The following is a 14641-nucleotide window of genomic DNA, read 5'->3' as shown; positions in this document are numbered from 1 at the left end:
TGTGCGAGTGTGTCGAGTGTCGAGTGTGTCGAGTGTGTCGAGTGTGTCGAGTGTGTGAGTGTGTCGAGTGTGTGAGTGTGTCGAGTGTGTCGAGTGTGTGAGTGTGTGAGTGTGTCGAGTGTGTCGAGTGTGCGAGTGTGTGAGTGTGTGAGTGTGTGAGTGTGTGAGTGTGTGAGTGTGTCGAGTGTGTGACCGTGTCGAGTGTGTCGAGTGTGTCGAGTGTGTGAGTGTGTGAGTGTGTCGAGTGTGTGAGTGTGTGAGTGTGTGAGTGTGTCGAGTGTGTCGAGTGTGCGAGTGTGTGAGTGTGTGAGTGTGTGAGTGTGTGAGTGTGTGAGCGAGTCGAGTGTGTCGAGTGTGTCGAGTGTGCGAGTGTGTGAGTGTGTGAGTGTGTCGAGTGTGTCGAGTGTGTGAGTGAGTCGAGTGTGTCGAGTGTGTCGAGTGTGTGAGTGTGCGAGTGTGTGAGTGTGTGAGTGTGTGAGTGTGTGAGTGTGTCGAGTGTGTCGAGTGTGTCGAGTGTGTGAGTGTGTGAGTGTGTGAGTGTGTGAGTGTGTGAGTGTGTGAGTGTGTCGAGTGTGTCGAGTGTGTGAGTGAGTCGAGTGTGTCGAGTGTGTCGAGTGTGTGAGTGTGCGAGTGTGTGAGTGTGCGAGTGTGTCGAGTGTGTGGAGTGTGTGAGTGTGTGAGTGTGTCGAGTGTGTGAGTGTGTCGAGTGTGTGAGTGTGCGAGTGTGTCGAGTGTGTGGAGTGTGTGAGTGTGTGAGTGTGTCGAGTGTGTGAGTGTGTGAGTGAGTCGAGTGTGTCGAGTGTGTCGAGTGTGTGAGTGTGTGAGTGTGTGAGTGTGTGAGTGTGTCGAGTGTGTCGAGTGTGTGAGTGAGTCGAGTGTGTCGAGTGTGTGAGTGTGTGAGTGTGTGAGTGTGTCGAGTGTGTGAGTGTGTCGAGTGTGTGAGTGTGTGAGTGTGTGAGTGTGTCGAGTGTGTGAGTGAGTCGAGTGTGTCGAGTGTGTCGAGTGTGTGAGTGTGCGAGTGTGTGAGTGTGTGAGTGTGTGAGTGTGTCGAGTGTGTCGAGTGTGTGAGTGAGTCGAGTGTGTCGAGTGTGTCGAGTGTGTGAGTGTGCGAGTGTGTGAGTGTGTGAGTGTGTGAGTGTGTGAGTGTGTCGAGTGTGTCGAGTGTGTCGAGTGTGTGAGTGTGTGAGTGTGTGAGTGTGTGAGTGTGTGAGTGTGTCGAGTGTGTCGAGTGTGTGAGTGAGTCGAGTGTGTCGAGTGTGTCGAGTGTGTGAGTGTGCGAGTGTGTGAGTGTGCGAGTGTGTCGAGTGTGTGGAGTGTGTGAGTGTGTGAGTGTGTCGAGTGTGTGAGTGTGTCGAGTGTGTCGAGTGTGTGAGTGTGTGAGTGAGTCGAGTGTGTCGAGTGTGTCGAGTGTGTGAGTGTGTGAGTGTGTGAGTGTGTGAGTGTGTCGAGTGTGTGAGTGTGTGAGTGTGTGAGTGTGTCGAGTGTGTGAGTGTGTCGAGTGTGTGAGTGTGTGAGTGTGTGAGTGTGTGAGTGTGTCGAGTGTGTGAGTGAGTCGAGTGTGTCGAGTGTGTCGAGTGTGTGAGTGTGCGAGTGTGTGAGTGTGTGAGTGTGTGAGTGTGTCGAGTGTGTCGAGTGTGTGAGTGAGTCGAGTGTGTCGAGTGTGTGAGTGTGTCGAGTGTGTGAGTGTGTGAGTGTGTGAGTGTGTGAGTGTGTCGAGTGTGTGAGTGAGTCGAGTGTGTCGAGTGTGTCGAGTGTGTGAGTGTGCGAGTGTGTGAGTGTGTGAGTGTGTGAGTGTGTCGAGTGTGTCGAGTGTGTGAGTGAGTCGAGTGTGTCGAGTGTGTGAGTGTGTGAGTGTGTCGAGTGTGTCGAGTGTGTGAGTGTGTCGAGTGTGTCGAGTGTGTGAGTGTGTGAGTGTGTCGAGTGTGTCGAGTGTGTGAGTGAGTCGAGTGTGTCGAGTGTGTGAGTGTGTCGAGTGTGTGAGTGTGTGAGTGTGTGAGTGTGTGAGTGTGTCGAGTGTGTGAGTGAGTCGAGTGTGTCGAGTGTGTCGAGTGTGTCGAGTGTGTGAGTGTGTGAGTGTGTCGAGTGTGTCGAGTGTGTGAGTGAGTCGAGTGTGTCGAGTGTGTGAGTGTGTCGAGTGTGTGAGTGTGTGAGTGTGTGAGTGTGTCGAGTGTGTCGAGTGTGTGAGTGAGTCGAGTGTGTCGAGTGTGTGAGTGTGTGAGTGTGTCGAGTGTGTCGAGTGTGTGAGTGTGTCGAGTGTGTCGAGTGTGTGAGTGTGTGAGTGTGTGGAGTGTGTGAGTGAGTCAGCGAGTCGGCGCCCACCTGCACCAGGAAGGAGATGAGAAGCGGGATCATGGCCATGGGGATGCGCATGATGTTGAAGAGCGCCAGCGAGGTGAACGCCTTCTGGGCGTCCAGCACGTGGCTCTCGTCCACGGCGATGTAGACTCCAAAACTCGCCAGCGACACCTGGCGCCAGCGTCGTCACGGTTACCGTCGTCAACGTCGTCACCGTCGTCACCGTCGTCACGGTCACCGTCGTCACGGTCACCGTCGTCACCGTCGGCACTGTCGTCACCGTCGTCACGGTCACCGTCGTCACGGTCACCGTCGTCACCGTCGTCACCGTCGTCATGGTCACCATCGTCACGGTCACCGTCGTCACCGTCGTCATGGTCACCGTCGTCATGGTCACCGTCGTCATGGTCACCGTCGTCACCGTCGTCACCGTCGTCATGGTCACCATCGTCACGGTCACCGTCGTCACCGTCGTCATGGTCACCGTCGTCATGGTCACCGTCGTCACGGTCACCGTCGTCACTGTCGTCACCGTCGTCACCGTCGTCACCGTCGTCATGGTCACCATCGTCACGGTCACCGTCGTCACCGTCGTCATGGTCACCGTCGTCATGGTCACCGTTGTCACGGTCACCGTCGTCACTGTCGTCACCGTCGTCACCGTCGTCACCGTCGTCATGGTCACCATCGTCACGGTCACCGTCGTCACGATCGTCATTGTGATCCCCACCATCACGGGGGAGAGAGGGATGCAGGGAGTAGGGGAGGGAGGGAGGGGAGGGATGGAGGGAGGGAGGGGGGAGGGAGGGGGGAGGGAGGGGGGAGGGAGTGAGGGGGGGAGGGAGGGAGGGAGGGAGGGGGGGAGGGAGGGGGGGAGGGAGGGGGGGAGCGGGGGAGGGAGGGGGAGAGGGGGGAGGGAGCCCACCAGGAAGGGAGTGAGAGCGAAGATGAAGAAGGAGATGGAGGTGAGGTAGGAGAAACTCTTCATGACTCTGAGCTCCCTGCCGCGGATGTGCGTCACCATCTCCTCGAAGGACAGCTCCCACGCAAAGTACTTGAGGATCTGAGACGGGGGGAGGGGGGTCACCGGGTTCACAGCGCTGGTGCGCTAACCACTAATGCCACCGCTCCAAAGACAAAGATCCCCCGTGTAGCCTTAACAGACTGCAGGGGCAAGTGCTGTTACCGAGCAGCACTTATGAAGGCCGGAACGGTACACGAGGGGGTGGGTGGCCAACACCACCCCTGGCCGCCTTTGTCTCCCCAGTGGCGATGTTCACGACACACCGCACCAGGTGCTCATTAGAGGCTGAGTCGACCTAGGGGTGGCCCAGGACCGGTTCAGATAATTGTCACCGGTGTTGGCCCTGAGCGGGAATCGAACCCGAGTCGCCGAGTTCATAGCGCAGCGTAGCGCTACACCACCACGTACACACACACACTCATTGACACACACTGACACACACACATTGACACACACACTGACACACACACATTGATACACAACAACAACAACCGCCATTCGCCACTAAGTGGCGGTGACGTCAAAACGACGCTTGTGCCAGGCTATGTGCACCCTGAGGCCACGTGAAGTGTCGAACGCCCGCTGGCAGGAGGTCACGGGGCAGACCCAGGTGCCACGGGTCGACTGACTGAGATGACTGGCTGATGCACCACCTGTGCCCCCTACTGTGCCAATCTGCTGTGCTTTAGCCACCCGGCGCTCCGCTCGTTGTTGTGAGCGTCGCTCCTCCGCCCTCTCTGTTGTTGTTGGAGGGCGACTGCCTCCAACTGCCCAGTAGCGTCCTTCACGAGCCTCCTCCACAGAGGCCGATCTTGACACCGCTGGTATCAGTCATCGGCAAGTCCACTCAGCTCCACGTCCTCCTGTACCACATCACTCCATCTCTTCTCTAGCCCGTGCCGCGCCCGCTTAGCCCCCTCAATCCGGCCGAACAAAAGCTGTTTCGGCATGCGGTGGCTGGGCATGCGGGCTACATGACCCAGCCATCGCAGCCTTGCCCGCCAGAGGAGCTCACCGATGGGACCTTGCCCAGATCTTTCAAGGATTTGTGAGCTCCTCACACAATCCAGTCTGGTTAAACCCAGGATGGATCGTAGGCAGGCTAGCCTAAATGTTTCTAACCGGCGAAGATGTTCCATTAGGGGGGTCCACGTTTCGCAAGCGTAGAGAAGGGAGGGAATGACCGTGGCCGAGAAGACCTGAAGCTTCGTGCGGAGCGACAGACCAGGTAGCTTCCACACAGCGTTACGCAACCAATGAAAAGATATTGCCGGTCGACTTATTCCGAGTGAGACCTCTGCTGTTAAACACACACTGACACACACACACTGACACACACGCACAGTCACTCACCTTGATTCCGTTCAGGATCTCGTTCATCAGCTTGATGCGCTCATCCTTCACCTTCATGTTTTGCATCTGAAGGCAGCAAGGGTCACGGGGTCATCACGGGGGTCATCACGGGGTCATAGCGGGGTCACCACGGGGTTATCACGATGTCGTCAATGGGTCATCATGTTGTCACCACGGTGTTATAACGGGGTTTTCACGTCTATGGGATTATATGCGAGTCTACGTGTCTCTATGTGGGCCTTTGTGTGAGGCTATGGGTCTCTGAGTGAATCTATGATTTATATGCGAGTCTACGTGTCTCTATGTGGGCCTTTGTGTGAGGCTATGGGTCTCTGAGTGAATCTATGATTTACATGTGAGTCTACGGGTCTCTGTGTGAGTCTATGGGTTTATGCGTGAGTCTATTGGTTTCTGTGTGAGTCTGGGTCTTTGTGTGAATCTATGGGTCTCTGAGTGAATCTATGGTTTCCTCTGTGAGTTTCTGTGTGAGTCTATGGGTCTATGTGTGAGTCCATTGGTCTCTGTGTAAGTGTATGGGTCTTTGTCTGAGTCCATTGGTCTCTGTGTGAGTCTGGGCCTTTGTGTGAGTCTATGGGTCGCTGTGTGAGACTACGAGTCTTTGTGTGAGTCTATGGGCCTTTGTGTGAGTCTATGTGTTTCTGTGTAAGCCTATGGTTCTTTGTGTGAGTCTATAAGTCTCTGTGTGAGTCTGGGCCTTTGTGTGAGTCTATGGGCCTCTGTGTGAGTCTGGGCCTTTCTGTGAGTCTATGGTTCTCTGTGTGAGTCTATGGGTCTCTGTGTGAGTCTATGGGTCTCGGTGTGAGTCTATGGGTCTCTGTGTGAGGCTATGGGTCTCTGTGTGAGTCTGGGCCTTTGTGTGAGTCTATGGGTCTCTGTGTAAGTCCATGGGTCTTTGTGTGAGTCTATGGGTCTCTGTGTGAGTCTATGGGTCTCTGTGTGAGTCTATGGGTCTCGGTGTGAGTCTATGGGTCTCTGTGTGAGGTTATGGGTCTCTGTGTGAGTCTGGGCCTTTGTGTGAGTCTATGGGTCTCTGTGTGAGCCTACGGGTCTCTGTGTGAGTCTATGGGTCTCGGTATGAGTCTACGGGTCTCTGTGTGAGTCTACGGGTCTCTGTGTGAGTCTACAGGTCTCTATGCCACCCTGCGATGCCTCTCTCTCCCCATGTCTCTCTCTCTCTCGTGCGTTCCACACGCACGCACGCTCCGAACCCCGGCCCTGAATCCCAGTTCGATTCCCGCTCACGGACACCAACACCACCCGTGACGATTTATCAGAACATGGGTCGTGCGCGTCCTCCACCCAGGTCGACTCAGCCTTCAAATGGGTACCCGGTGCTGAGTTGAATAAACAAACATCGCCGCTGGGGAGACAAAGGCGGCCGGGCGTGGTGCTGGCCACCCACCCCCTCGTTAGCGGCAGTGCCGACCTTCACAGGCTGCTGCTGCTGCTAACAGCACGTGCCACCCGACAGTCCACTCGAGGCGACACGGGTGAGTGTGGGGGCCGTCGTCTATGTAGGGGGTTGGTGGGTGACGGAGAGACGGGTAAGGATGACCCCACACACCGCCCGACTTGACATCGGTGTTAAAGAGCTTCATCGCTCATCAGATTCAAACTCTTACCCCACAACCGCCCCCCCCCCAAAAAAATCTCCCCTCCCCCCCATCCCCCCATCCCCCCCCCCCCTCCACCCACCTCCCTATACCGTGGGGGGAGGTTGTGGGGATCTTGGTAGGGGGTTGGTGGAGTATAAACACAGATCCCAATTCTGGGCTTTGTGTTTCCAACTCTTCCCCCACCCTCTCCTCCCCTACCCCCACCCCGCCTCCCTCTCCCTCTACCAGAGGAATTGTGGGGATCTACGTCAGGGGCTGGCGGATGACAGAGCGAACGGCTTCACAGCTCTTCGGATTCCGATGACTCTCCGCTCACCCCCCCCCTCACCTCCCCCCTCCCTCCACCCAAACCAAATCTCCCACCCCCATCTGTCCGCCGCCACGCGCTCCCACCTGCAGCAGGTGGGAGCGCGTGGCGAGCAGAGCGTTCACGGGCACCACCAGCACCATGACGGCGAGCCCCGCCAGCGAGGCGGGCCCCAGCTCAGCCCACAGGAAGGCGAGTGACAGGGCGATCTGCAGTGGCGCCGACCACACCAGGTGGAGGAAGGGCGCCACGTCCATGAAGCGCTGCGCGTCGGCCGACATGAGGTTCACCGTCTCGCCAGCGGTGCAGCGCTTGCGCGCGCCGTTGGAGATGGTCAGCGACTGGCGGGGCGGGCGGGTGGGTGGTACGGGCGGGGGAGCGGTGGCGCAGCGGTTAGCGCCGTGCCACGAAACCGGCGACCCGGCTTCGGTTCCCGCTCCTCACGGCCGACACCACCGGTGGCGATTATCTGAGCCGGTCCCCGCGCCTCGCCCAGGTCGACTCGGCCACAAATGAGCAGCTGGTGCGATGTGCAGACGTCGCCGCTGGGGGAGACGAAGGCCTTTAGGGCGTGGGGCCCAACCCGCCCACCACCTCGTGTGCCGTTGCGGCCTCCGCGAGTTGCTCCTGAACAGCGGCTTGCCCGAGCCGTCGGCTAAGGCTATACGGGGGGATCTTTGTTGCCGTTGCGAGGTGGGTAGGAGGGGGTGCATCAAAGACGAAGAGATATCTCGGCCACGCTGTAGCCTCTAACGAACGGTCGGGGGCACTGAGCGAAGGACCTAAATCAGTTGCAAAGACAATGCCCATATATTAATAGTATTATTATTATATTATCACAGCAATGTTTATATTATTACAATATAATATTATGTTATTAACATCACAACAATGTGTGTTCGCGTGTTCACAACAAGGGCAGTGCGTGGTTAATGCGGCAACGTGATTCCTGGCACAAGGTCGAATCCACTTGGTGTTTGAACATCTTAACACAACCCCTGTTTCGTTGCCAGAAAGGGGTAAAACCTCTGCTCATTCATTCTTCCCAAACAACGTTTCTGTTGCCATGATCATCACGTCGGACGACGCCGCTTTAAAAAGGATGCCCTTCATGTTCATCGGCAACAACAAACAACGTGGCCGGCTATTATTTTTATTCGCAGGCCCTTTGCCTAATGTAGCCTATTGGATGATACGGCCCTGGAGTGGGGGAGGGGTACACAAAGACACAGATCTCTCCCCACCGTGTAGCCTCTGAGAGGCTGTCAGGGCAAGTGCTGATAGTGGTAGCGAGTCGCCGCGACTGGGAAGGCCGGAACGGCACGCACGCGTGGATATGTATACGGCTGGATGGGTGAATAGGTGGGTGGGTGAGTTAGTAAGTGGTTGAGTGGTGGCTGGATGTCTGTGTGAGCTGGTGGGCGAGTTAGTAGGTGGGTGAGTTGGTGGGTGGGTGGGTGAGTAGGTTGGCTACGCACGGTGCATAAGAAGTTCAACATACATTGGTGGATGAGCAGTGGGTAGATGGATGGGTTAGTGGGTGGGTGAGTGGGTGGGTGAGTTGGTAGGTGGATGAGTGGTGGGTGGGTTAGTGGGTCGGTGAGTGGGTGGATGGGTGGCTGAGTTGATGGGGTGGGTGAGTTGGTGGGTGGGTTAGTTGATTTGGTGGGGGAAGGAGTTGTTGGGTGGGTGAATGAGTTAGTAGGTTTGATACGTGTGGTGCGAAAAACCTTCAACATACATAGGTGGATGAGTGGTGGGTGGGTGGGTGGGTGGATGAGTGGTGGGTGGGTGAGTTGATAGAGTAGGGGAGGGGGGCGATGTGAATGGGTGGGGGATATGGGGGTGGGAAGATAGGGTGGTGGGGGGGGATAGGGTTGTGGGGCAATGTGAATGGTGGGGGGGAATAGAGTGGGGCAGGCCAGGTGAATGGTGGGGAGAATATGGTGGTGAGTGGTTGGGGCGAGGTGAGTGGGGGGGGGGGTGATAGGGTGGTGGTGGGTGGCTGGCGAGTAGCGGGGGGGGGAGGCGAGGCGAGTGGGGTGGGTGCCGGGGTGGTGGGTGGCAGTGGTGGGGGGCTACCTTCTGGTAGATGAGTCCGATGGTGGCGGACCGCACGCGCATGCCGATGAGGAAGCAGCGCAGGAAGTACTGCTGCTGCAGTACGGACTGCAGCAGAGCGGTGAGAAGGAGCACCACGGCGTAGACGTAGCCCTTCCACTCGTAGATGCGCGGGTCGTCCGTGAAGGAGATCATCGCTCTGTCCAGAGAGAGGGAGGGAGAGAGACGGAGAGACGGAGAGAGGGAGAGAGACGGATGGAGAAAGATGGAGCGAAAGATGGAGAGAGAGGGGAGAGATGGAGAGAGTGAGACAGGGAGAGAGATCGATGGAGAGAGAGGGGGAGAGACGGAGAGACGGAGACAGGGAGAGAGACAGATGGAGAAAGATGGAGCGAAAGATGGAGAGAGAGGGGGAGAGACGGAGAGAGTGAGACAGGGAGAGAGATAGATGGAGAGAGAGGGTGAGAGACGGGGAGAGTGAGACAGGGAGAGAGATAGATGGAGAGAGAGGGGGAGAGACGGGGAGAGTGAGACAGGCAGAGAGATAGATGGAGAGAGAGGGGGAGAGACGGAGAGAGTGAGACAGGGAGAGAGATAGATGGAGAGAGAGGGGGAGAGACGGAGAGAGTGAGACAGGGAGAGAGAGAGATAGATGGAGAGAGAGGGGGAGAGATGGAGAGAGTGAGACAGGGAGAGAGATCGATGGAGAGAGAGGGGGAGAGACGGAGAGAGTGAGACAGGGAGAGAGACAGATGGAGAAAGATGGAGCGAAAGATGGAGAGAGAGGGGGAGAAACGGAGAGAGAGATGGAGAGAGAGAGATGGAGATAAAGATAGAGAGAGATAGAGACGGAGAGAGATAGAGAGTTTTCAAGTTTCATTTATGTTGGTATAGCCCTGTGAGCCATGCGGCTCTTGAGTCGGGTGCAACCGCAACAAACAAAACATGAACAGAGAAACATCTTGAAGCGACGACGCACAACAGAAACATCCTGGGATAAACCAGCAAATCTTTCAGAAAAAAAATACCGTATTTCAACGCTGTGCGCAAAAATCCCAGTGTGATGCAATACAAACAATAACAACCATAAGACAATTTAGATTAAAGTTATCAGGCCAACTCCGCACTTCTGCAATAAACATGGCTTAACCATATGTTTTAGAAATCACCAAAATAAAGCTATACAATACAATGTAACAACAGTAATCATAGGAACCTTGATTCAAATTTAACAATAAACGATATACATAACATGTACGAACAAACTTGCAGACATATCTGTTAGCATGACACTCCCCGTGTGTAATGTGTGAGTGAGTCAATGGTAGTGAGTGTATGATGTGTGAGTCAGCGTATGATAAGTGAGTCAGTGTATGATGTGTGAGTCAGTGGCTGTGTGAGTGAGTGTATGATGTGTGAATCATTGTATGATGAGTGAATGGGTCAGTGGTTGTGTGAGTGTATGATGTGTGAGTGAGTCAGCGTATGATGAGTGAGTCAGTGTATGCTGTGTGAGTGAGTCAGTGTATGATGTGTGAGTGAGTCAGTGTATGATGTGTGAGTGAGTCAGTGTAAGATGAGTGAGTCAGTGGCAGTGTGAGTGAGTGTATGATGTGTGAGTGAGTCAGCGTATTATGAGTGTATGATGAGTGAATCATTGTATGATGAGTGAATGGGTCAATGGTTGTGTGAGTGTATGCTGTGTGAGTCAGTGTATGATGTGTGAGTGAGTCAGTGTAAGATGAGTGAGTGTATCACGACATCCTCCCCACCATCACGGCCTCCGGAGAGAGAGAGAGAGATAGAGAGAGAGACGGAGAGAGAGAGTCAGCCGTGGAGAGAGGTGGGGAGAGAGAGAGATGGACAGAGAGATGGAGAGGAACTTTTGACTTTTTAACCACGACACGCACGACACAAACACGTCACGTGGTGGTGGTGGTCGTCATCGCGCAGGCCACACCCGATGAGCGAGCACGTGACAAGGTGACAAGGAGGGTGACGTTCACGCCGGTACAGAGGCCTTTTCCGGCCCCCACCAGCATTCGAAGGAGAGTGAGAGAGATGGAGAGATATGGAGATAAGGAGACGGAGAGAGAGAGAGAGAAAGAGAGTGAGACACAGTGAGACAGAGACAGCCAAAGAGATATACAGGTAGTGAATGAGAGAGAGAGATACGGACAACGACAGATAGAAATTGAGACAGAGAGAGGCACAGAGACGCAGAGAGTGAGACAGATAGAAACAGAGGGAAGGAAAGAGACGCAGAGAGTGAGACAGAGAGATATAGAGAAGGAGAGAGACAGAGAAACACGCAGAGACACAGACATTGAGACAGAGAGGAACAAAGAGACAGGGAAAGACACATAGACTGAAGCAGAGCAAAACAGAGAAGGAGAGACAGAGAGAGAGAGAGAGACACAGAGTGAGACAGAGATACACAGTGGAGAGAGACAGAGTGAGACAACGCAAAACAGAACAGAGTCAAAGAGAGACACACAGTTAGTGAGACAGAGCAAAACAGAGAATGAGAGAAACAGAGAAAGCAACACAGAGAGTGAGACAGAGATGAACAGAGAGACAGAGAATGAGAGAAACAGAGAGACAGACACAGATAGTGAGACTACGGTGACCGTGATGGTTTGGCCACGTTCGGGGCACGGCCTCTTACTTGAGGACCTGGGGATTCACGAACACCAGGAGGTCGTAGATCAGCTTGAAGATCGCACTCTCGATCAGAGGCCTCCTGTAGGTGCGCAGCATGGCCCTGAAGAGAGATGGTTTCCTCCCTGCACCACCACCACCAGCATCATCATCGCCACCTCCTCCTGATCTGTAGCCCACATCAGGCTCGCCGAATGGCTCCTTGCGCAACAACGTGAAAGAAAGAGACAGAGATAGAGAGAGAGAGAGACAGAGAGAGACAGACTTTGACTTTTAAACAACTTTTATTGCCGCCAGCAGCAACAGCACTGGAGGCGATTTCTATACGAAACACACAAAGTCACCAGCAGCAAAAAACACAATAAAAACCAAAGGCGCTGTGGCTCTAAATGCGCTGCACGCAACACAAAATGAAAGTCACGTGGTGGTAGTGGTGGTGGTCGTCGCACCATTCACGGCAACGAGCGAGCGCTTCAGAAGGTGAACGTGGGAGTGCCGTCCACGTCGGTACAGAGGGCTTTTCCGACTCCCCAGCATTCGAGGGGGGGGGGGGGGAGGTCCGCCACCATCCGCCGGTGCCTCCAGCTTCAGGCGCAGCTTCTTCATGGCACGGAGCGACGTCCCGCAGCAGCTTCTCGTGGAGCGGAGTCCCCTAGCGGTGCTGGCGATCTCAGCTGCGGTCTTCCACTCGGGCTGGTGGGGGCCTGCACGAGGTGGAAGACTGTCCGCAGCCCTGCCGATGTGAGGCGTTGAGCCAGGGTCCTCTCTCCTCTGATCCCCTGGAAGAGGCCGTTGCAGAACGAGGGGCTCGTTCAGGAACCGCGCGAGGTCGTAGGACGTGAGCGTTCCGCTCCACTCGAAGCTCCGCCACGCGTCCAAGAGGCTCCAGTGATAACCCGGCAGCCTCGTGTAGTCGACCAGGCTCAGGTCCATCAGGAAGAGCTCCTGTCCGTACCCCAGGCACCCCCCTGCATTCCTCAGCAGGGCGAGGGCCGGCGACCTCCAGGGTAGCTCCTCCTGGTCGTACAGCAGCCGCCTGACTGCCACGAGCCTGAAGCTCGTGACCCTGGCGGCGACGTCCACTAGACCCTGGCCGCCCTCGCCCACCGGCAGGCAGAGAACGCCCGGCCTGAGCCGGTGTTTCCCGTGCCAGACGAAGTGCGCGAGTGAGCGGTTGACTCTGGTGAGTAGCCAAGCAGGAGGCTGGAGGGCCTTGGTCTTGTGCCACAGCACGGATGCAGCCAGTGTGTTAACGACGAGCACTCGGCCCCTGAATGACATCTGCGGAGCGAGGCATGGTGCCCATGTCAGTAATTTAGCCTCGATTGTGTCGGCCAGCTTTGTTCAGTTGTTCAGAGCGACGTCACGTGGTTTCCCCAGGTAAACCCCCAACTACTTGACTCCGTCGGCCTGCCAACTGACTCCTCCTGGGAGGAGCACAGAACGAACGCCGCCTTGTGACCTCAAACACAGAGGGGGCCTCGCACTTGGCCCAGTTGACCCTGGCGGAGGAGGCCCTCTCGTGCACTGCAACCGCCTAACAGAGCGTGGAGACGTCACGGACGTCATTGAGCACGACGCATCACGTCATCGTCTGTGTAAGCCGAGAGCCTGACGATCGCGTTCTCAGGTCCCGGAACTTTGAGGCCAGACAGATTTCGTCTTAGGTCGCGTAGCAGTGGCTCAATGGACAGGGTGTACAGCAGCCCCGAGAGGGGGCATCCCCGTCTGACCGCCCTCGTCACAGGGAAAGGGGAACGCCGAGCCGCTGGTTTATCTTCGTGAGGCTGGATGTGCCCGCGTGTACTGGAGCCTCACGTGCGAGATGAAGGCCTGGCCGAAACCGAGTGACGTTAGGAGTTTGTCCACGGTGCTCGTGACTCGCCCTGTCAAAGGCCTTCTCCTGATCTAAGAAGAGGAGACCCAAGTCCATGTTGTGTGCTTCTGCAAGAGAGATTACGTCTCTGACCGAACCGATGTTGTCGTATATGCACCAGCCGGGGATGCAATACCACTGTTCCGGCAGGATCAGCTGACCCAGCACTGTCTTGAGACAGTTTGCTAGCACCTTGGAGAAGATTTGTAGTCAGCGCACAAGAGGGACGCGGGTCGCCAGTTCACGAGGAGGCGCAGGTCCCCCTTCTTAGGCAGCAGGGAGACCACCGCCCTCTTGCAGCTCTGTGGGAGTTCACCCTTCTGCAAGGCTCTCCGTCACCAATTGTAGCAGTTGGAGGGCCAACCTCATCCCAGAAGAACGCGCAAAACTCAACCGGCAGGCCGTCAATCCCCGGGGCTTTACCAGCCGCGAGCCCTTTCACAGCGGTGTGGAGCTCCTGCGGGGTGACGGGGCTGTCCAGACGATCCCGCTCGGGGGCTCCTAAGGTAGGGCCCCCGTCCAGTAGCTCCTGGACAGCCTCGTCGTGTATGGTTTCAGCGGTGAAAAGTTGCGAGTAGAAATCTCTGACGGTCTTGGCGATCTCGCTCTCAGATGTGGCTGTTTGTCCATCTGGGGTTCGCAAACTGGGAATTTTGTTGTTGTTGGCCGGTGCTTTGTTTAAGCGGAAGAAAAACTTAGAGGGAGAGTCAATCTGCGACAGGTGCTGCATCTTTTTGCACACAAAAGCACGAAGTGCCTGCTCGTCCGTGATGGACCTGAAAAGCCACTGCTTCTCCAGTAGCGTCTCAACCTGCTGTGTGTCGTGGGATGAGCTCAGCTCCGCCTCAAGCGCCAGCAGCTCGTTCAGCAGTTGGCGCGCCACCTCGTTCTTGGCGGCGGCGTGCTGGCTCATGAACTGCTGACAGAGAGCCCCTGACCTGCACCTTTGTGTTGTCCCACCACGGCTTGTGAGAGCTGAAGCTTCCTTTGGCAGGCAGCCACTGAGCCCAAAAGGCTTTGAAGGTTTCCCTGAAGTCGGTGTCATCAAGCAGCTGTACGTTGAGTCTCCAGTAGGCGCTGTGCTGCACCGCTCTGGGAAAACCCGGAGGCAACGATTTTACTGTCCCCGAGCAGGTGAACGCCGCTGGCATTGACGTACAGTCGGTCGAGCCTGCCAAGGCTTATCCTGCCTTGAGGGCCGCAGCAGCACCAGGAGTACTGCCGCTGGGCCGGATGCTGCGGTCGCCGCACGTCACGCAGATCCAGCCTCCGCACGAGGTCATCTAGCGGCTGTGCGGATTCAGGGCGAGGTTTGGCGGTGAGAGCCGGGTCGAGGGTGCAGTTGAAGTCTCCCCCCACGACGGTGAGCTGCGTCGTCCACGTCGTCTGTCGCGAGCGCGTCCCGCAGCGCGCCGAAGAAGAGCTTC

The 14641-nt window shown here is 56.2% G+C and overlaps 1 protein-coding gene across 2 annotated transcripts in view; it reads right to left on the bottom strand.

The window, feature by feature from the left end:
* LOC116937536 (ATP-binding cassette sub-family C member 2-like) overlaps positions 1–14641 on the bottom strand; it is a 122529-nt gene that overhangs the window by 53923 nt on the left and 53965 nt on the right. For both annotated transcript variants that reach the window (XM_076054236.1, XM_076054237.1), the window contains 6 exons: positions 11346–11539; positions 8699–8876; positions 6703–6957; positions 4673–4738; positions 3221–3358; positions 2320–2466 (listed from right to left, as the gene is read on the bottom strand). In XM_076054236.1, coding sequence (XP_075910351.1) covers positions 2320–2466; positions 3221–3358; positions 4673–4738; positions 6703–6957; positions 8699–8876; positions 11346–11539 — 978 coding nt within the window. The remainder of the gene's footprint in view (positions 1–2319; positions 2467–3220; positions 3359–4672; positions 4739–6702; positions 6958–8698; positions 8877–11345; positions 11540–14641) is intronic.

Source organism: Petromyzon marinus, chromosome 65 (assembly GCF_048934315.1).
Source record: "Petromyzon marinus isolate PM22_M1 ecotype Great Lakes invasive population chromosome 65, UKy_Petmar_22M1.pri1.0, whole genome shotgun sequence".
NCBI classification, from domain to species: domain Eukaryota; kingdom Metazoa; phylum Chordata; class Hyperoartia; order Petromyzontiformes; family Petromyzontidae; genus Petromyzon; species Petromyzon marinus.
The sequence above is the reverse complement of the archived record's forward strand: the minus strand, read 5'-3'. Positions and strand labels throughout refer to the sequence as shown.